Here is a 23,588-nt window from a genome sequence, read left to right as displayed (position 1 = left end):
AATTTATTGTAATTAAATAATTAAAATTCGAAGTAAAAATTATTAAATTAATTAGTCAACATAGTTTTGTTGAACAAGATAATTAAATTTGCTTAATGACTATTCTTGGCTTCGACACCACTCAAAATCAAACTAATCTTCATCGGTGTTTTATCTGGCTCATCATCCTCTTTGATGGAAGAAAACACGGATCGTTTTGGACAGTCCCTAACCATATGCTAAAATTCACAAAAGAAGAATTTCACTAGCCCTTCTTCTTCTCCCACGGCTTGTCGAGCTTAGCTTTTTGAATAGTTTGGGTCTTACCATTATTATTCTTTGTCGGTTTGTCTTTGTCTCCCCCACCATTTCCTTTTAGTTTGAGTTTGGGCTTGGAAGACTCAGATTTTTCTGACTTTTTAGCACCTAGCTTAAGAAGTGATAATCATGGCTTTGGTAAGTTACTTGACCCGACAACATTCCAATTCCTGCTTAACCAATAGCTTCAACCCATCCATGAAAAAGAAGATTGTCCCTTTCTCACTCAGATCAATGATTTAGAACATTAATTTAGTGAACTCCTTCACATACTGTAATACCCTGAAAATCTTTACAGTAATATATTATCCTTGATATAATAAAATAAGGAAATAAAGTGATAAAAAGGGAAGTTTTGAGTTATGGCAACATTGGGAAGTAAATTATGATATCTTGATTAGGAAAGGACTAAATTGTAAAAGTTAGAAAAGTTTTGTTGCTAAGAGTAAATACTCAAGACTTAAAGGGTTAAAGTGTAAATATGAAAAGTTGAAGGACCAATAGTGTAAATATTTTAAGGGTAGAATGATCTAGAAACTAAGGAAAATGGATGAATTAGGACCAAATTGAATAAGTGAAGAACTATGAGGGACTAAATTGCAATTTTACCAAATTAAATGATGACTCAAGGATGGAATTCTAAAAGATCATGAAGGGCAAAATGGTCAATTAGTAAGAGAGAGAATTCTAGAATGTAATGATTATGTTAATGATATTTTAAATTAATTAATTAGATAAATATTATTTTATTAATATTTTATGAGATATTTAATATTATTTTATTATTATTTATTTAGTATATAAGGAAAGAAAGATGAAGAATTTTCATCATCTTTCCTTTCCATGCAAACTAACGTGAGAGAAAGAGAGGAAGAAAGAAAGTTTTACTTTCTTTACAATTTGGTCCTTTACCAAAATTCACCATTTTCACCCAAAAATCAAATGAATTTCCATAGCTACCAAGAGAGAAAATGTTAAGGAGAACATGGGGAGTTAGAATATCAAGTTGGATTCAAGAAATAGAAGCTGGAGGAGAGAAAATCAAGTTAAAGATTGGTATCAAGAGAATAAGGTAAGTACATCAAGATTTCAATATGTTTTAAGTTTGTTATTGTTGATAAATCATGGAAATAACGTTATAGTAGAGTTTTATTACATAAGGTCCTATGTTCTTGATATGTTAGTGAAGAGAAAATAAGAGAAAGTGATGAGAAATGGTGTAGAAAAAGAAAATAAGGGTGTTATAACATGGTAATTAATATCTTGCACTAAAACAGTTATGGACAGCAGCAGTAGTCTAACTTTGAAAAATCACCATAAATTTTATAAATTGAATTAGAAGATGAAAAAAATATGGAATTAAATATTAATGAGTCTAGTTTCTCATAGAAGAAACAGTGTAAGCAATGAATTTGTAAATTTTGATATATAATGAATTTTGTGAGACAAGGTCAGAATGAATTCAGGTTCCCCTCTCCAGACTTTCAAAAATAATAAAAAAATTAAGAAAAATAATTAGAGGCTTAAATTTATATTTATAGAATCCTGAATGAGTCTAGTTTTATTAGAAACAAACTAGAACATCATTTGAATTCTGTAAAAGGAGATAACTAATTTTTAGTGAAGAAGGGTCAGAATTGTCAGACAGCAGAACAGGGGTAACTTTAATGAATAAACTGTACTAATTGGATAAACCAAAAATTCTGAAAATTTTATGATAAGAATAAATGTGAGTCTAGTTTCAGGAAAAATTAACGGATCTTAATTTCGAGTTCTTTAGCTTAATATATAAATAATTTAGTGACTATGACGCAAATGGACAGTTTTGAATGTACATATAAGTAAATAGTGAAATTATTGATAATGTTACTTGTTGTATGTTATATAAATTAAGGATGTGGAATGGAGAGGAGGAGGAGGAAAATATGTATGAATATTCATCTAGCATGGCTAATTTGCATGTTTTAGGCTCGGGGACTAAATTGAATAAAAGTAAAATTTTATGGGCAATTTTGTAAAATGTCGAAATGACTAAATTGCATGAAATAGATTATTTTATTATTTAAATTACAAAATTTAACGAAATTATCAATTTAGTTCAAGATCGGGAAAACATGTTTTAGGATTAAATTGAAAAGTGTTGAAATTATGGAAAATTTTGATATTTTATAGAATTCATGGACTGTTATCAATATATATGAGAATAATAGTTGGAAATAAGGATTAAATTGCAAGAATTTTACTTTCCGTCCCTAAGGATGAAATCGTCATTAATTAAAAGTTTAGGGGCAAAACGGTAATTTTGCCTAGAGCATTAATTAAATGTATTAGAATATGAAATGAATGAAAATGATGATCAAATTTATTTATAAAGATCCGGACGATACAAATACGAGACTTGATCATGGAAAAGAAAATATATCAGAATAATGAAATAATAAACACGAGCAATCAATGAGGTAAGTTCGTGTAACTTGAATTATATTCTTAAATGCTTGAAATGCATGTTTTTGATCTGAATATGATTTGAATGTTCATTATATGGAAATTTATGAAACATTGATATATTTGATAAAATGGGAAGAAATCCGTTTGAATGAAAGGAAAATTCGATGGATCTCGAAAAGGAATTGACGGTAAAAGGATCTAGCAGGACGGGTGATCCTATTCGATATAGCCCTCCGAAGAATATGTGTAAAATAGATTTAGCCGGACGGGTAATCCGAATTAGGGTCTGAATTTAGCTCGGATGTAATTCGGATCCAAGCTCATTAGAGTAATTGTCGATCAGGGATTTAGCTTTGACCGGTAATCCCGACAATACTCTATGAGTTTATATTGCAGGGGATTTAGCCTAGACTGGTAATCCCGCTGCAAGGATGAGGTTCGCGGGAGTGTGCTCCCTGATATAAAATGAACAAGACCATGGTTGAAAGATACCATGGCAACCTGATATGAAATGTGTAAGACCATGGTTGAAAGATACCATGGCAACCTGATATGAAATGTGTAAGACCATGGTTGAAAGATACCATGGCAACGTGATATGAAATGAACAAGACCGTGGTTGAAAGATACCATGGCAACATGACAGAAAATGAGTAAGACCATAGTTGAAAGACACTATGGCATCATGTCAAAGATAAATAAGACCGTGGATGGGAGACGCCTAGCATCTGTTGAACAATTGATATTCGGTAATATGTATCGATGACGAATGGTTATATGAAATAATTATGAAGATAGATAAACGAAATAAGTATAAGTACATGAAATATAATTTATGTTAAGTTTGATATAAACTATTACCGAATAAATATACATAAAATATATGGAAATGATGGAGCATGAAATATTGATATAATGAAATGAATGATATATGCTTATGAAGAAACGGTAAGAGCATGATATGTTTCATGACATGTACATATATGATTATCTTTGATATGTTGATACAAGGAAATTATGTAATTGAGACTATTATTAAACTCAAGTGCGATATGTCGAGAAAATAGGTATATCGATGTTGAATTTATATGAGATATGTGCAAGTATACTAACAATGTTGTTGTTTGATGCTTATACAACTGCAAACTGTTGATTGAATGGTAATATATTTATTTATATGATGCATTGAATCGGTAAGTATTTAAATTTTTTTTGTGATCGTAAATGGTAGTAATGCTCAAAACCACATTACGGCAGCGGATACGGGTTAGGGGTGTTACACATACTCCCTAATTGTGCCTTGTTGTGAGAAATGACGCAACTTAGCCTGAGCCTCCTTGTAAAACTACTCCTTGAACTCTTTCTGAAACTCCTCCCAAGTCCCAATTCCAGTCTCATCTCTTTTTTCATTTGTGTACCTATAATGCCACCATAAAAGAGCAACATTAGTAAAATACATAGAAGCATTATTTACCCTAGCATCATCGTCTTTGATGCCTACGACATGAAAGAATTGCTTCATTTCCCACAAGTTGTCCTACCCCCTTAAACTTTTCTAGTTTGGGGACATCAATCTTATGGCTTAGTGTCGCATCCAACACCCCTTTACCTACAAGAAGTTGTCCGACAAAATTGGTATTCCAGAAAATAGATTTAGTACTTAGAGAATGAACTCTCACTATTTTTCGGGCAGAGTAACAATATCTTAGAGTTGTATATCTAGCCCTACCGGTGCTATCTATTTATAAAGCAATGAGGTAAAACCTTTGTTGAATTGTAAAAGTCTATTTCAAATATAAAAATGAATTCTTAGTCAAGCTAGAAGTATAGGGGGTAGGAACCCTAATTAATTATACTAGGATTTGTCATCCCTTTCTTAAATATGAAAGGCTTTTGAGCCTCTCCCGTATTGAGTCCAATTATAAGTAATTCTTGGACTTTTAACCCAATACTTTATAATTCGATCCAACCCAATAATTTTTTCTATTTCCCAGAATAAACATATCAAATTAATTTCTCAATTAAATATTTTTCTCAACCCAATGCTAATTTCGTTAAAATCATGGCGACTTTTTCGTAAAAGAATCTATAAGAAAAAATATTTAATATTTCTACATTCAATGGGTCTACTATGACCAAATGATTTGTTCTCATTTTTTAACTTCATTTAATTCGAAAACCGAGAAAATCACATTCATTTTCAAATATTTCTCATTTCTCCATTAAATCACATGCATTTCCAAATATTTTTCATTTTTCCATTTTCACCATTTTTATCTATTTTTGTTCATTTGATTCAACATGTTTTATGGTTTCAACGAGCTAGTGAAGGGACTGTTTAGGCATATGCGATTAGAGCTCAAATGATTTATAATTAAATTCCAACTTTTCGCCTATTAATTATAAACTCGTTTAGTCACGAAGTCATTACGCTATAGTATTCCAACACATACCATTACGAAAGCAACTCAATCAGTGCTCGTCTAATGACCTTGTCATAAGTGTGTTACCCTTATAGGATATCCTTAATCTCTTTGGGATAAATTTATTCTCCCAATATAATCCTATTTTTTCTCATGATAACCATTACATCTTCCTTCATGAAAAGCCAATTATTATCAAATAGTAATCAAGTCATTCATCTTAAAGACGAACGATCTATGGTCACATTTACTTTTCATCAATCATGTAATGCCAATAAGAGAATATCATTTACCCATATATCGGGCTACGAATTCCACTGTTATGAATGACGTTACATACTGCAGAAGTTGTATACCCAACGCACCAACTTTTGATTCCTTATCTATTTGAACACAGGCTTTTACTTACATCAATGTATATTTGTCACACACATACATAGTCCATCATCCACTCAGGATTTAGGTATGTCACACTATGAATGTCACAAGTGAATAAATCCATAAACAGATTTAGGATCTATTGTTCTTAGGTCCAGTCCAATGTATTGTCAGTCTAGTTAGTCATATTTATGTCTCTATCTTCTGGAAGTCATTCATTCCGATGCTTAAGACAAGACATCTCCCCAATTGGAATTGATAGATAACATATTAGTCTTTCAATCGATTTGTTAATTTTTTACTAAACTAAGGGCATGTTTAGGTCCGTCTACTAATATAAGCTATTTTTTTCGTATTACGATTTGACCACGTAATACCGCTTAGTATTAGTTTAAACATTAGACAATCAGTGAGCTAATATTTACTTCTATTTTGATTTGCATGCAAAAATCACATGAGGACAATTATACAAAGTATATTAATATAATCCATGAATTGTTTTATAAACCAATCAATTAAAAAAAGTTACAAGTTTACAAACGAATATACTACAATCAAGGAACCAAATCCAACATATCCAACTGTACAAATTGAGTTACATCAATGGTTGACATTAGTGTCTATCTACAGGGAGTCCCAAAGGATTTAAACTTTATACATTTTTATCCTTTAGGATTTACAATAATTATCCTGATAAAAATACAAGTTACTAGAGTGTTTACATTTTAACTAGGATCCAAACAGATGGGTCTTGAGTCTCTTCCAAGTAACGAGACAGTCCTGTCAGGCTAAATGACCCCCAATAAACAAGATAGATCATCAAAGTGTGCCTTGATCGCGAACTCCTTTGCATGGCTAGTACATGCCACTAGGAGTCACCTACACAAATACAAAAAATCTATTACTATCATAATCTCGCAATGGTGCGAGTTGGTGATCCTCGTGGTGAGCTAGGCTTCAAGATCAAAATAAACCTATGCACAAGAAACAATAGCTCGTTAAGTATAAAGCTTAGTAAGTCTCATGGAATATTATCTAGTTACTCTTGTTAATGAAAAATGAATTAAGATCAATTTTTATAATTAAGATATATTAAATTAAATAATCATACCTTATATATAAACATACTTTATAATCACTCTCAGTTGCAATTTGGTTTATTTAATAATTAAGTCATTCATTTTAAGGCTTACTTTAATCAAATCATTTTAGTTTTATTACAATTTATCTCTTTCGTTTAAAAAATAATCAACAAATTATTTTCAATCAAATATAAAAATAAAACATTTTTCATATCAATCAAATCCTTCTTTACTGATTTGTAAAATTCTTTCTAAATAAAACAATCAATTATACTGATATCTTCTTTTTTTTTTTGAAATATTGTTAAGTTATTAATTAATTTAAAAATTCATAATAAATATTATGTCAAAGTTTAAAAATTACTAAACCCTAACTTATAAATTATTATGCTTTAATTTCTTAATCATATTATTAATAAAATATTAAAAAGAAATAAATTAAAATATACAACCAACTTTTGCATAGATAGATAAATCTATTTACACCATGTACAAATCAAAGGTTATTTGGATACAATAAAAGTATGTTTTGAGGATGATTGAATATTCTCACCATGTCTTATGTTCAAAAACCCTACTATACAAGTGGCTGAGAAATTAGGTAAATGTCACTAATCTCATCTCTCCATCATCTAACCTAATTTCTTCCCACCAATTGTTGTTTTCAAAACCCACCCTCTTTATTATATATAAATATATTACTATAAAAGCAACTTTGGATCATCTATACAGGTAAAATAGGTATACTATTTGTCTAATGCTTCCTTCAATAAAAATATTTGTATTATATTCCACTATTATAGTCTATGTTATCCAAACTATTCATTTTATTAATGACTTACGTATTCATCATATATATATAAATTGAAAATACAAATAGAAATCTACAAATATTCATCACCAAATTCAACATAAACAATACTTTTAAGAATTTGTTTCATGATCGGATGATATCTATGAGCCATATCAAGTGCTTAACGGGAAACTGATCCTTTTTACATACATTAGATGGATGAAGATGATAAACATTATTAGCTTGTGCATAGCAACAAGCCATCAAGATTTACTTTGCCAAATCAACTTCATATTGACATGATTAATTAACCAATAATCAACAACTTAGGGCCAATTCTGTATCATAAACATACACAGACAATTCTGTATCATAAACATACACAGACACTGCCTATGCAGCTATTAGATGCTATACTTGGTAATGTTTGATACAATACGATCGCACGACACAAACATAACATAGAAAGAACAACTACAAAAGCAATACGAAACACGACACTGACACGAAAGCTAAATATATTGAGAGAAAAACTACACAAGTCATTAGTCCCTCCAGACAGCAGAGGATAAAGTCTTAAGCCTATTGTGAAGCCATAACCAAGTTGGTCACTAAAAGAAAGAATAATTTAAGAAAAGAAGTCATATACATTTGAAGGTGCAGGAAGCTTAACAAACTAAAGAAGACAGCAGAACTGACACCCTAATTATTAGAGTGGTTCTTTTGTTGGTGTACCTGGATCACGTGGATATTTTCTTGGTGTGGGTCGATTTTTTAAGCAAATGATAGCAGTTCTCTGTCCATGTGGGCTGTGTGATTCCACTACATGAAATTGGCCAAGAAACATAAAAAGGTTAATATCAGTTCATAAAGGCATGCTATAAATGCAAGGTTTGTTTTGAAAGTTGAACTAAATAATTAAATGAATGGAAAGAGAAAATTATTATAAAGTTAAATAGATCTTATTATCTAAACAAAAATGAAAGATCTTATTAAAAGGACATCCAAAATGAGAAATGTCATTTTGGGAACCAGGAAAAAGGAATAGGAATTACAAAGATAACATTTCTGTCATGGGGAAATCCAAATTTTGCAAACAATGACCAAACCTTTATACCCTTTCTTTATAAGAATAGCTTTTATACTTAACTTTCTAGAACAATGGAAAAGCCTGATCTTTGTTTCCAAGGCCAATCTGTAAAATTCAATTGGAAATTTAGCTGACCATTTGGTGCTTGCTATTACATTCACGAGGCATGTGCATGTGCAGACATGCGTGTAAGTCTGCCTATGCATATGTACAATTTGATCTCACCAGACAGTCCTTACAAAGCCCAAATCCCTTCACTCTTCCAGCACAGTAATCTGTATCATATTCGTTTTAACATAAAAAACCATCCTCACAGGTCCCTCAGATCCAATCTGCTTACTCCTCCGGAACCCTTTGATACGGTTGCCTAAAATTTTGCATCTCCTAAAATTGAATTAACTTCATAGAAATATGAAGTTAGCCACCTACGTTCACATTAGATGATCACCCACAATAGTATCATTTTCTTCAAAATCTCACCAAGGTTTCTCCATATTTTACAAAAGGAAAAGTAAACAACAAAAAGAAATGGCTTTTATTACTTTTTTATTTGAATCACAATAGCAAGGCCCATTACTCTATTTATCAATCAGAGATAAAGATCTTGACCTGAACGTAAGGAATGACTTGGGTCCTGCAATAGATCTAGTAAAAGCGCAAAATGTACATGGATTTTGCATTGAAAGAGAGTAATGAAACCAGAAGTATTAACTTACTTTGCTTACTGATGAAAACAATGAGGCTCAATGGACTATGCAAAGCAATAATGCCATAGTTACAGGCAATTGAGCTGCTTATTTTCATCAAATATGCACTACATGCTACCTATGTTACTCGGACTCTTCATTTTCCTTAACACAAATAATCTCCTCATAGGTCCCTCGGATCCCCTCTGCTTACTCCTTCAAAATCTTTCGATACAAATGCCCAAAATTTTACATCTCCTAAAAATGAATAAACTTCATTGAAGTATGAAGTTAACCACACATGTTCACATCCGATTACCACCGAAAACAGAATCATTTTCTTCAGTCTTGGCAAGGTTTCACCATATTTTATATAAGGAAAAGTAGACAACAGAAAGAAATGGGGTTTATTACTTTTTATTTGAATAACAATAGCAGGGCCCATCACTCTATTTTATCCATCAGAGATAAAGATCTTGATCAGAACACAATGAATGACTTTGTCGAGCACTAATCTAGTAAAAGTGCATGATGTGCATGTATTTTAAATTGGAAAAGAGTAATGAACCCAGAAGTATTTAACTTACTTTACTTACTGGTGAAACCAATGGAGCTCAATGGAACCATGCAAGGCAATGATGCAATAGTTATAAGACAAACAACAACCTGCTTACTTTTATCTATTATGCATAACATGCCACCTGTTACTCAAACTCTTCATTTTCCTTAAAGAACCCGTGTTCAATACATATTTGGATATGGCAGTTTACAAGTACGATCATCCAAGTATATGAAAAAACTTGAAAACATTAATTCTCTGTGGGGGACACATATCATATCCTACACGCTCACAAGCTGAAATAACATAGTATACCACTGACAAAGCTAAAACTGAAACGTGACATATTATTTTGGGGTATGCTATATGATAAAAGATACCTGAGCACAGTTGCAATACTGAAGCACCCATCAATTTGGTTGCTCTTTCTGCACTTTTAACTTCGTCCTGTTACATTTCAGAAAATACAAAAGACAAATTAATAATCAGAGACATATAATTAAGAGAAATTTCAATATACAAGACAACGACAGGTTCATTCAAAATGAATTTCCTTCACAAAATTTTACTTCTAGTTGACTGGAGAAATGATCATGTACAAGGTTTTAGAGAAAGAATCACAAAGCCAACATGGGCTAAGTATATAAGTTAAAAGATAAACTGGTGCCTAAAAACAGCTCATAATGAAATGTTAGAACTTTAAAATTTGGGTCAAATCAGAAAATGGATGAAAATGGTTTGGGATTTCTATAAAAGCAATGCGTACCTATTTCTTATCCTAACAACCAAAATATTATCTAAAGTAATGGTTTAATGCTAAGAACAATTACTCCATCGTCTAAGTCATTTCCAAGGTGAAATCTAAATACATACTTGAGGATTATGACCTTTTGCAGCTACAAACAAGCCACCAACACGAACAAGAGGAAGGCAGTATTCAGCTGAAAAACAAAAGAAGCCAAAAGAACCCGTATAAACAGTACTAGAGCTTGCAGTCTAGGATAAACAAAAATAATTTCAATATAAGAAGTTAGCATATGGAAATCACCCAAAACTTTCATCTCTGCAACTGCCCTGGCCACTGCAACATCAAATCTCTCCCTAAAGTTGGAATCCTGCCCCAATTTCTGTCCTATAACAATGGTTGAACTATGCATATTAGCCATGCTTAGTGCACTCAAATAATTACAAAATCCATATAAGGAGTGTTGAGCAATGCGCTGAAACAATTACGGCATGCATATTACCCATGCTTAGTGCCGCAAATGCATAAAGCTGAGCAATGCACTCAAATTCAAGCCCTTTTACAATGATCTTCAATCTCAAATAATTACTGAACCCATAGAAGGAGTACTGAAACAATACCTCTGCTCTTTCTCTCACAACCTGAACATTGGACAAACCGATAAGACTCACTGCATGTTCCAAGAAAAGGCATCGCTTGTTCATAGATTCAACCAACGTTACTTCCCAACCTACATATTTTAGCGTAATATTTATATACAAAAAAAAATGGAATCAACATGCAAATTTACTAAATATTAGAAACGAATTCAAAGACTATAAATAAATTATAACGCAAATAAGTGAACATGTAAAGTGAATTAAGAAGTCAACCTGGACAAGCAACAGCTAAAACCAAGCCAGGAAGCCCCGCACCACTTCCAACATCAACAATCCTAAGGTTGTCAAATGAATTGTTACAGCTTGAGATATAAGAGTTTTGTATAGGAGGGATAATTGCTAGGGAATCTTCAATGTGCCTTTCCATTACTTCATTAACTTCATTGACAGCGGTGAGATTCATCTTCTGCAAAGAAATAACAAACACCCATCAAAGGAAAAAGCAACACAAAAATTTCAAAGTTTTGACAGTTTTTTCATACTATTACCTGGTTCCATTGAAGTAAAGCGTCTACGTAGAGATGAATCTGGTCCTTTTGGCGGGAGTTTAAGGTTTCAAAATAGGAAGAGCTGCGTGTTACGCAGGTAGTGGTGGTGGTTAGAGATTTAAAGTTGAGTCTTTGAGGAGGAAATGAGGTTTTAGGTTTGGAAAATGGAAGGTGTTTGACAAAAGTTCCCACAGAAATAGATGATGGGAAGTTAACGTTGAGGATTTTGCAACGGTAAAACATCTTTTAGCGCTCGCTCGTCCCCTTCAGAACAGTCTACATTCTATCTAGGACTCGCCTTTGGTTTTGTAAGCACTGAGCAAGAATTTATCATACCTGGAAATGACTGGAATTTTTAATAAATTGATAATTTTTCTGGACAATTTTTTTTTTTTTGGCTTAACTCAGATATTACTCTTTTTTCTTATTTTTTTACTTATAGTAATTAAATTATTTTTTTAAGCTGATACTTCTTTTAATTAATATAATAATCAAACTATTAAATCTATTTAAAAAAAGTTTAGTCCACAAATTAATATTTAAATAATAGTTTTTTTCTCAAATGGGTATATAAACTTTTTTTTCTCAAATACGTCAAAAAGATCTTATATCTTATCTCTTAAACACCATGAAGAAAACATTTATTTGGGAGTATATATATATATGGCTCCCCCTCACTAGGAGAAGGGAACTCTCACTTCACCATTAGACTCTAAGCGCTAACTTTTGTGAACCTTTCATCATTCACCTAATTTCATCTCTTCCCTCCTTTGCCCTACTCATTACATCAACAGCTTGGTTAACAACTCAACAATTAGTTTAGTAGTATGGCGTAGAACAGTTCTTGGTTACTAGTACTACGAGGATGTCGCAGTGGCATGAGCCCAAATTAGCCCTGAAACAAGAAGCAGGAGACATAGATCCGAACTTGATTGCTTGCGCTGTTCTTACCAGCAATCTAGACAACCATTAGGGGGAAATAAATAAAAAAGACGTGTAGATTTTGACAAGGCATTAAAATAGTTTCTGGCATTGAATTAAAGCAATTGATTGAAAAAAAAAACTATATTCAACCACCAATAAATAACCCCAGCTGCTTGTCGAGACATTATAATGGGTGTCTTAATAAAATTGATGCAAAATTGATGCCTGCATTCATTCATTGATTTAAATCGTCAATGTAGTTCAATTTCTTTAAAAGGTGTTGAAGTAAATAATGTGGTTGAGTGGTTGAAGGTATTGGCTCAGTGATAATTCACTGTGTAGTTGCAAAGATTGCATTTGTACCTTGAGAATTCACTGTTTGGAAGGTGAAGTATATCTCATGGTTTTGTACCTTGAGAAATGGAACCTCAGGTTGTAGTCACAATTCAATCTTATTGTGCTTTTGCCCGTGGTTGGTGCTGTATGTTACCTCATCTTTACTAACAAGTCATAGCTTAATGTAAACGGATGCATTTGGAATATATGAACTGGATTTGAAAATAAGTTCACTGAACCTCCAATTGAACTTTTTATTTGTCTTCACCTAATTCAGCCTAATGAAATGAAGGGCAGATTGTACAAGTTGAAAAACTTGCAAAGATTACCTCACAATGAAAGCCTATTTCCAGACTTTGACTTCTAATTTCACTTCCTTTTCATTAATCAAATTCAGAGAGCTGAAGCAAACTCTTTGTAGAAATAATCATCAGATTCACTAGAAGGTTGTTGTAGACATCTTCGATGATATGAATTGTGAACGAAAATTTATCAAGGGGGTTCCTCCTAGGGGGTGTTAGTGATGGCAATGATCCTGGACTGTGTATCCCATTTGTATGCCGCATTTTCTTGTAATGTCTGCACGTACTCGATCAACCATCTCGAGAAAATCTTTAACAATAACAAAGAGTTGAAGCGGATTCGCTCCTCTCACTTTGGAAGATCCCGCTTGGTAATATTCTGTTGTCTTCTTCACGAGTTCCATGACCCTTACTTGTTCCTCTTGGACTACCTTCAGCTCATCCTCACATTTCTCTAAGAACCCTTTCATTTCCATTACAAAATCAGTCTCTTCACTGTTACCACAGAATGCTAGAAGTTGCTTGCTTTCTGCAACACGGCTTGTCAGGTTGGAGCACAGATTGATGAAACTCTCGTATTCTATGGTAGTTGCTGTCTTTACATTGGAAAATTCGGACCCTAAGGCTGCTAGTGCTGGTAAACCTAGCATCAAATATTCTCGGTCTTCCTCTTCTGGCATCAGCTTATCAGAATTCACTTCACCATTAGTGCAGAAAATCCTGTTGGTCCCACGTCGCCTACCCTCGGACCGAGCAATTTGTTCGACAACAAAGTGTAGAAGCGTTGTCTTTCCATTGGTGCTTTTGACTTCACAGAGTTTTTGAAGGGCGCTAAGGTTGAAACCCAGTGCATTTCCTCTTGCTGTTCCTGCATTCATCTTGTTACCGGCTTTCAAGATAGCCTCCAGGAGATTTAAGAATAGTCCTCTGTTTCTTAGCTCCTTGCAGGCCAACTCAAGTGTTTGTAGGGATTCCTTGAGTTTCAGAAATTCCAATTCATAATTTGATCTGAAAAGCATCACGTTGATACGTATAAACGTTGAAGGAACAGCTTTCAGGACATGATAAAGGAATGATTCAGCATCTGGAAGTCCCATAGGGTTGCCATTGAAATGGAGGATTTTAGCTTCTTCTTCTCGGGTTGGAGCAATCTTGGTTAGTTTCTCCAGGGTCTCAGCACTCAGTCCCTGACCTTCACGGAGGGCACCAATAATTTCCGTACGAGATATCCCAAGAGATTTCAACACTATTGCACTGTTTTGCGACTTCCGGGGCGCAAGAATGAAAACCTGAGCTTCTGGGGTGTTGCCAGAACTACCTGGAGTAGACGATATGTTATTACTGTCTGGTGATTTGTAGTTGGCAGTAGTGTATCCGAACAAAGTTCCTATTATCTCATCATCAGATCTGAACATAGAATGACAGTCAGTAAGAAAACAATGAATGAATAAGCATGCATATGTTTTAAGACTATATAGTTAGTCACCTTAGAGATCCATCTTTGATCTGATTCCAAACCATGGAATGGTCAGAATCAGCTATAACCTTATCCCAGTGCAGAGGCCTCTGCTTCAACTGGCCAAAGCCAGCCCCTCTCCACCTCTCCGGCGATGTGCTTGGCCTATTCCTGTTCGCCGTGCCTCTTGGTGCTGCTGGGGGTTTTAGTAATGGAGCAGAAAGGTCTGCTGCTGGCGGTGAAGGTGGTGTTATCGATGGAGGGGGAGGATTTGGAGTTGTCTGCTTCATTGAAACCATTGCAGGCGAGAGTTCTGATGGTGGTGGTGTTGAAACCGGAGGCAGAATCACAGAGGATGGCTCATCGAAGAACTCAAAATCCTCTCTAGATTCTGAGTCTTTTGATCTTTCAACTGTAGTATCCATCGTTTTTTCATCTTCGTCTTCTTCGTAGGCATAGCTAGGATTAAACATGACCTTTGGGAATTCATTCTTTTGTCGTCGATTATCAAGTTTTGTCATACAAAGAACATCTCTACCGTTTTCTTCAACCGCCAATCCTTTCGCTTTTCCACCATACTTCTTGAACTCATCCGGAATCACCACAGCTTCTCGACGAAAGCTTGATTCATACTTACCCCTCGGCCACCATCGCCCCCTTCTAATCCTTCTGAAAATGAAGAAGAAGAAGAATACAATGAAAGCAATAACTAGAGTAGTTGCAGCAGTTGCAACAATGGCCTTCACAACTTTCGCTTTTGAAGATGCTGATGATAATAGAGCCTGCGGCATTTCCATGGGAGAAGGTGAAGGTGAAGGTTTAGAGAAAGCAATAGCATAAGAGGAGGAAAACAAGAAGAAGAATAGAGTACATGGCCATGCCTGAACCATGATATCTCGAGGGAAAACTATAGATAGAGCTGCTAAAGTAGTAGTAAAAAAGTGAACTTTTCTTTTCTGGCAATGTGATTTGAGTAATTCCAGTCCTGCTAACTGGTATTCTTTTGCTTACAATTTAAATGAAGGTAGTTGCTTGCTTGACGATTTATTTTTACTCTCCACTGTCTCTTCCTTCTAAATGCTTACGATCCCCCTCCCCCCTCTTTTCAAAATTGCAGTTTGCTCCTTTAAAGTATGGGTAAACTACAAAAATGCTTCCCCAACTTTTATAAGTTTTCATTTGTACACCAAATTTTTTTTCTCATTTTAAGCATGCCTATTACCCTTTGTTTTTATTTTGATCACTCTTTACCATTTATTCCAAGCTGGCATTTTTTATAATTAAAAAATAATTTATAAAATTTTCACATAATATTAGATTTTATTACATGGAAATTTCACCTCTCCAAAAAAATTTCTTAATAAATAGAAAGGTTTTTCTTCTTCTCAAACAAAAATGTCCTTTCCAACTTGCTGCCGTCGTTGTCTGCTCCGGCAACTAGGCACTCCAAAACTCTCCTCACTTCTTATCTTAAATCTCATGTTAGTTTTGTGTGAATAGGCCATAAACTCTTCTAATCTCACCTTGAAATTAGGAGGTAATATTTTTCGATCTCCTTCTCCTACCGTTCGATTGCCACAGTTCCAAAGTATATTGTCCTTCTTAGTCTTGGTATTGAACCCACCATCTGGATTTGGAAGAAAACCATTGGAGGCTCCAATTCTATTAGATGAGTCTCCTTTTAATGTTCCCTTTACTTTTTATAATTTTTCTCCTTTGATTTTTCCTCATCTTTCTTCTCTTTTCTGGCTTATTCTATTCTCTTTTTTTTTCATGCTTTTTTATCTTAACTGAGTAATAGGGATTTGGGCTGGAGAGGCTTTGGGTATGGTTGTTGAACAGGAAAAATGGTGTTTATGGTGGTTGTTATGAGATTTTGATAGTGGAGGAAAGATGGTAATGATATGAAGAGTATGATGAGGAATGGTGGTGATGGTGGAATGTGTTGTGAAAAATTCGGCTCAAAAACGATTTTTTTTACAGTGAAAAAATAAAAATTAAAAATCAAATATTTATAGCATTAAGCTCTTTAAAAAAAATACACGTGTTTTGTGCGATATAGATTCTTGACATTCTATACTTTCAACTGAACGATCTTCTCCACTATTATCATACCACAAATTGCTTTGAGTATGGGCTCGAACAATTATAAATCAAAATTAATTTTTTTAATTTTAGTAGGAAAGTAAATCTCTCACTCTTATAAAAACTAGTAGAATTGTTATTATTAGAAAATAGAATTTATACTTAAAAAATAAATTCACAGTTTTTTTGTGGCAGAATAACAATATCTCAAAGTTGTGTTTTACTTTTCTTATTAGTCTTACTAGTGTCATCTATTTATAAGGAGAGATGGAAGAACCCTAATTGAATTAGCAAATGATAAGTGGTAAAGATAACATGTTTTAATCATGTTCTTAATGTATTTTTGGATGATTATTCAATATAAAATGGTGAATTTTATACTCCTAATCCTTTAAATTCATGTTTCTATACTTAAAAGAGCATTTGGGAAGCAAAAAGAGTGAAAAACGAGAGAAAATTAGAAAATCGGAGCAAGTTTCAAGAGTCACACGGCCTGGTCATTTCACACAGACTGGACACATGGTTGTGTGAGCCACATGGGCTGCCACATGGCCATGTGCAAGACTGTGTCGATTTCACAAATCACGCCCTAAATATGCGGGAAAATGCATTTTTTAGGTTCTTCAAGCATTTTAAGACCTATATATGACAAAAATAAGAAGAGATGAGTAATGCATCATAGAATGCTCAAGAAAAAAAATTGAAAAATACCATTGAAACTGAACCTAAAACAAATTTCATCAAGATTGAAGATTTCCTTTGGATTTCTTTGAAGTTTGCTATGAGTTTCTTTATTTCTTATGGTTATATTGTCTTTGAGATGTTTTTATTTACGATTATGAACTAATTTTCTAAATGTCTAGGGGAGATGAACCTTATGATGAATTTTGTCTTTTGATTTCTATTTTATGCAATAAATAGTTGAATCTTATTCTCAATTATATGTGCTTAATTATTGCTTTAATATTTCCAGACTATTAATCCATGTTTGATGTGCTTAAATCAGAAAAGGAAAAGGCTCTGTTTAAAAGTAGATCTAGTATAATTGAGTGGAATTGTATGCAATCCTAGAAATAGGATGACCTAAATATACCAGATTAGAGTTAAATCTAATAAGGGGATCCATAGATCGAGTTAATACGATAATAGGGGTTTTAATTAGAAAGAGATTTCAATTAATTAACCTAGAGTCAACTACTCTTACTCTCGAAAGGGATATTAGCATAATTTAGGGATTTCTACGGATCAAGATACTAAATGAAGAAATTGTTTAATTCAGTTTGATAATGAAAAATGAAATCTAAGTGGAATCTTTCTTAGGTATTGTTTTGCTTCTTGGTTGTTAATCGTTTGTTTTCCTAATTCGTTATTTGTTGTGTTCTTTAGCTAATTAATTTAGTTAATTTTAGTTTTTAATCAATTACCCAAATTTATCGGTTAAATCATAGAAAGGCGATAATTACTAGTACGTTTGATCCTCATCGGAACGATATCTTTGCTCACCATAGATATATTATTAATTGATAAGTGCACTAGCATTTGTCGTATTTTTAGTTATTTTGCTATTGCATTAGTAGAATACAAATAATATTTATTTAATAAAAAAACCAATCCCTAGTTAAATTAGGAGAGAAATTAACTAGGGTTAGCCGCCTCTTATACATATTATGAGAAGTTTAGGGTCTCTCTTATATTGAGTCTAATTATACGTTCTTCCTGAAATTTTAACCCAACACTTTATAATTTAATCCAACGTGATGCATGCTTTTCTATTTTCAAAAATATTACTAAATTAATTTAAATAAATAAATTAATATCCAATTAAATAACATTCTCAACTTAATTCTAATTCGTTAAAGTCATAACGATTTTACCATAAAAAATCTATGAGAAAATATATTTAATTTCTATATTCAATAAATTCACAATGACAAATTAATTTAATTCAATTTTGAACCTCAATTATTTACTTAAATAATAATTGAAAAACTTAAATTAATTCTCAGGTCATTTCCATACTTAGTAAGAAACCACATTCATTTTCAAATGTAATCCATTTTTCTAACTTTATCATTTCTATTCAGTTCTATTCATTTGATTCTAAATGTAATTCATTTCTGATTTCAACAAGCTAACAGAGGGACCGATTTGACATATGTGATTAGGGCTCAAATGGTTTATAATTAAGTTCTAACTTTTTACCTACTAATCATAAACTAATTTAATCACAAAGTCATTCCATTTCAGTATCATGATTGAGCTTTTCGTAATTACATATCATTACGAAAGCTACTCGATCAGTGCTCGTCCAATGACCTTGTCATAAATGTGTTACCCTTACAGGTCATCCTTAATCTCTTTGGGATAAATTCGTTTTCCAATATGATCTTATTTTATCTCATGATAACCATTACATTTTCCTTCATAAAAAGTCAATTATTATCAACTAGTAATTAAGTCATTTATCACAAAGATAAATGACCCTTGGCTACATTTACTTTTCATCTATCGTGTAATACCAATGAAAGGACATCATTTACCTATTTCTTGGGCTATGAATTCCACTATTTTGAATGATTTTACATACTATAGAAGTCGTATACCCAGTACACCAGCTTTCTGTTCCTTATCTATTTGAACTCATACTTTCATTTCCATCATAGTATACGAGTCACACATACATAGTCCATCATCCACTCAGGATTAAGGTATGTCACACTATGAACGTCATAAGTGAATAAATCCATAAACAAATTCAGAATCTATTCTACTTGGGTCATGTCCAATATACTGTCAGCCTAGTCAATCACATCTATGTCTCTATCTTCTAGGAGTCATCCTAACATTGTTTATGCATCTTTCATGACTATTGCATTTGAAGCAATATGCTACTAAAATTCTAAATGTAAAATTGAAAAAAAAAATGCTTAAAACTTTGAGGATGAAAATAACAATTATACATCAAGATTATGGTTTTTTTTTGAGATTTTTATTCTAATGTTATTTTCAATACTTTTATCCTACTATTATGCTAGTAAAATTTTACCAGTTTTACTAATTTTTTTTTATGTTTATTTTTGTTGTGGTTGGTATAAACATCTTGGCGTGTACATAAATACTTAGGATGAAGTTTGTATTTATAACTTTCATTTGTATTTTGAGTCCTTTTAGTATTTTTATTTGAGCTTTCTCCCTTATATATTTAATATAAATGTGCTCATGATTCATACTTTGAGCTTAAATGAGTTTAGATGTGAAAGTGTTTGGACATGATTTTAAATAACTTTTGACTGATTTTTAACTCTAATGGTCAAAGTTTCGGTACATATACTAAAAGTATTGAAACATTACAAGTCAATATCTAAAAAGCTACAATATCAAGTGTATATTTTGATACAACATTAATGATGTACCGATACATGGCACAATGTTCCAGTACATCATCCATGATGTACTAATACTTAGAAGCAAAAATGGGCCATTATACTATTTTGGGCATTTTGAGCCCACTAAGACCATTACTTTATCCCAAAAGCTGTCAATCAATTTCTAAATGAGTTGAAATTATTTTTAAAACTCGCATAGTGATAAATTAAATTTTATAATATTTTTTATTGGAATTCTGAAAATGGCTATTTCTAACTTTTAAAACATCAATTTATTTTTCTAACCCCTCAAACATTTTCTAAATGTTGAACTAATTTATACAAGTTTTACAGGGCCATGTATTTGACTTTAATACGATTTAAAGAGTTTTTTTTTAGTAGTTTAAAGGTTTTTGTTTTGCGTACATTCCGGTAACATTCTTCATCCATATCGATTATGGAGACAGACAACAGGTATTACAGTTTACCTCAAGTATCTTTCTTCCTTTTGTGATTAACTCCTATTTTCATCCCCAATTGTATTCAATCCTGCATCCTAAGCTCAAATTAACTTATGAAAAAACCATACAACACATATTAAATTTTAAATAACTAGAAAATCATAAAATATTGCTAAAAACTAGGAAAAATGCAAACAATGCAAGTAATGAAGGCTATCATATTTTAACCTTCAAACTTGGTAATTTATACTAAGTTGGTATTTAAATTTTTTTTAAATAAAATTAGTAACAAAATTTGGAACCATTAATTAGTTGGTGCGTTTTGGTTACATGATGTCATTAACTCTTTTACTAACATCCAATAAAATAGCACCATGTGTCTTCAAAAAAATATTTAATATAATTTTTAATTTCAAAATAATAATAATAATATCAAAACTTGATTTCTTATTTAATGAGTGTAATAAATATGAGCAAATGAATGTCTAAATTCAAATGAATTTAAATGTCCATTTATTTAAATTAATTCTAGAAGTGCATTTTTGTAATTATAAAAATAATAGTAATATAAAAATATAATTTTTTTCACGCACATAATAAATCTTGACAAATAGATGTCCGAGTTTAAATGAATTGGATATTTGTTTGTATGAGTTGACATGAATTTTTAGTAACTTTATTTTTAAAAAAATAAAAATAATAACATTAAATTTTTTTATTTCATATGCATGATGAACCTTAATAAATAAATGTTCAAATTCAGATGAATTTGAATGCCCGTTAGTCTAAAATCATTCTAGATGTGCAATTTTAATAATTTTATTTTTTTAATTTTAAAATACTAATATAAAAATCAAATATTCTAAAAACTTCTGAATAATTTTAGAAATATTTTAGAATTTGTGCTTTATCCTCCAAAATATGATAGATTTATCATTAGATAATAGATAAATGAATGACAACAAATGTGTTGTTCTGGACAAGATCTCATCTTGTCATCTTAAATGAAATCAGGACCCTCTAAAGAGGATCAACAACGAGTTCATTCTAGACAAAAAGATGTTCTAATTTAGATGAATTTGTATGTCTATTTGTTTAAGTTTATTCTAGACATGCAATTTTAGTAATTTTATATTTTAAAAATTTTAAAAATGATATAAAATTTGCTTTTTATTTAGAAGAATGAAAATTAATATCCAAATTTAGAAGAATTTAGATGTCCATTGTCTAAATTCATTATTGATTTGATATATTTAGAAAACGTTCAGATAACTTAAAGAAATTTTGGGAATATCGTACTTTAACCTCCAAAGCTATGATAGATCTACTAGACAAATGGACGACAACAATTGTGTTGTCCTCTATAAAATCTCACTTTGATACCTTATATAAAATTAAGATCGTCTAAAGAGAATAAACTATTTGTGTTGAGAAAAAGTGTGGGCTCTTTCGTATAGTGTAACACCGTCAATACATTGTTTTTAAATTTTATGATTTTTAAAATTAATATATTTATAAATTTAAAAATATTTTTGTATAATTGTAGAAAATAAATTTAGAATTTAAGGATTTTTGGACTTTTACATTTTCATTTTATTTTTTATGAATTATTGTTAACAAAAATTCTAAATGTACCAAAATGATATTTTAACTATAGTTCAACGGTTGAATTATTTATTAACCTATTGAGCTAACTTATATATCATCATTTCGTTAAGTGTAATGAAGTTGATAAACGAGTGACCAAAATATAACAACCTGATAATATATATTAGTGACTATTATGAAACTTTAAAAATTTAGATGACTGAAATGTAATTTTAATCAAAATTAATGATAGTTGATGTAGTTCGCCATCTCTAATATATCTAGAATATCTGACATGTTGAACCTTAACTCAATTGTCACTATTATTATTATAGTGGTTAAGAGGACGTAAATTTCGAGCACACTTAAAAATATATATTTTTGGATTTAAGAGTTTGGAAGCGATTAAGAAGGTAAGATTGTAACTTCTCATGTATGATTTTAGATTCGATAGCTGCATTGAGGCTAAGTAATGAAAGCAATTAACTTTTGATGTAGTTTTTTATTATTTTTTTGGGGGGTGTGTCGCATCCCTTGCCATCTGGTTCTGTTGTCATTGCTAACTGTCGGATGAACGTGTGCCTGCAACCTGGATGTCCTTCAAGAGCTGCATGATACCACATTGGATAGTTTGAAGCTTCCAATCGGTTTTGTTGATCCATTTTCGTGATAGGTCCCCGCAGATCCCGTATTGGATATGGAGATTCTTCATTCGAAGCAGGATCGATCGAAGAAAGAAAAGTCTAGAATGTAGCTTGGATTGTCCATCTAATGTTCGCCAGATGATAATATGATTTCCTTTTATATCCTAAGACTGGCTGCAGCTCCATAGAGTCCTGTACCTCTGTTGGAGGCAAACCCAAAGTTGAATATGCATATTTGTGCACGAGCAACATGTCCAAGTATGTTACTACAACCTGCTCCAGCCTCAGAGTTGTATCGATTGCAGCAGGTTGGAATCGGAATGCTTTGGAAAAATCAGAAACCAGTGAAGTAACCTGAAAGATACATTGAATGGGGGTGTACAGCTTTTTTTGAAATACACGGGCGTTCCTAGGTTTCGAGATAGCCCAAAGGACGACCGCATGAGTAGTATATATAAATTGACTTTGCTCACACTTCCATTGTGTGGAACTGAGCCATTCCTCTAGACATGGGAGTCTACGTATGCGAAAACCTAGTGGACATCCAAATCACACCACTCTCGCGAAAGGACATGTTAGAAATAAATGATAGTGTTTCTTGTTCACTCTCACACATTGGGCAATCTGTGTTCACAACTATCGAGCGTCTTTGGAGTTCCACTGCAACTAGAAGGTTATTCGTACAATGTTACTAGAGAAAAACTTAAAGGATAGCTGTTTAGGGGCGAAATCATCCGTACAATTCGAAAGAAAAACAAAGAAAAATGTATACTAGGAGCA

General features: G+C 32.2%; 1 protein-coding gene and 1 pseudogene across 4 annotated transcripts; both read right to left on the bottom strand.

Annotated features, from left to right (window-relative positions):
- Positions 1-6,041: 6,041 nt before the first annotated feature.
- LOC108458032 (uncharacterized) lies at positions 6,042-12,272 on the bottom strand. Of its 4 annotated transcripts, none has more exons than XM_017757268.2 (8): positions 11,649-12,272; positions 11,374-11,566; positions 11,122-11,231; positions 10,805-10,883; positions 10,630-10,697; positions 10,137-10,203; positions 8,157-8,243; positions 6,042-6,520 (listed from the first exon to the last, which is right to left on the bottom strand). In XM_017757268.2, the coding sequence occupies exons 1-8, from the start codon at positions 11,889-11,891 to the stop codon at positions 6,510-6,512; spliced, it is 858 nt and encodes a 285-aa protein (XP_017612757.1). In that variant the 5' UTR covers positions 11,892-12,272; the 3' UTR covers positions 6,042-6,509. The 4 variants fall into 4 exon arrangements, with proteins under 4 accessions (XP_017612757.1, XP_017612758.1, XP_017612755.1 ...); XM_017757269.2 differs by having other exon boundaries at positions 6,042-6,425; XM_017757266.2 differs by lacking the exon at positions 6,042-6,520 and adding an exon at positions 7,758-8,032.
- An 865-nt stretch (positions 12,273-13,137) lies between these two features.
- Positions 13,138-15,800, bottom strand: LOC108459653 (formin-like protein 4; annotated as a pseudogene).
- Positions 15,801-23,588: the final 7,788 nt, after the last annotated feature.

Source organism: Gossypium arboreum, chromosome 4, assembly GCF_025698485.1.
Source record: "Gossypium arboreum isolate Shixiya-1 chromosome 4, ASM2569848v2, whole genome shotgun sequence".
Taxonomy (NCBI): Eukaryota; Viridiplantae; Streptophyta; class Magnoliopsida; order Malvales; family Malvaceae; genus Gossypium; species Gossypium arboreum.
The sequence above is the reverse complement of the archived record's forward strand: the minus strand, read 5'-3'. Positions and strand labels throughout refer to the sequence as shown.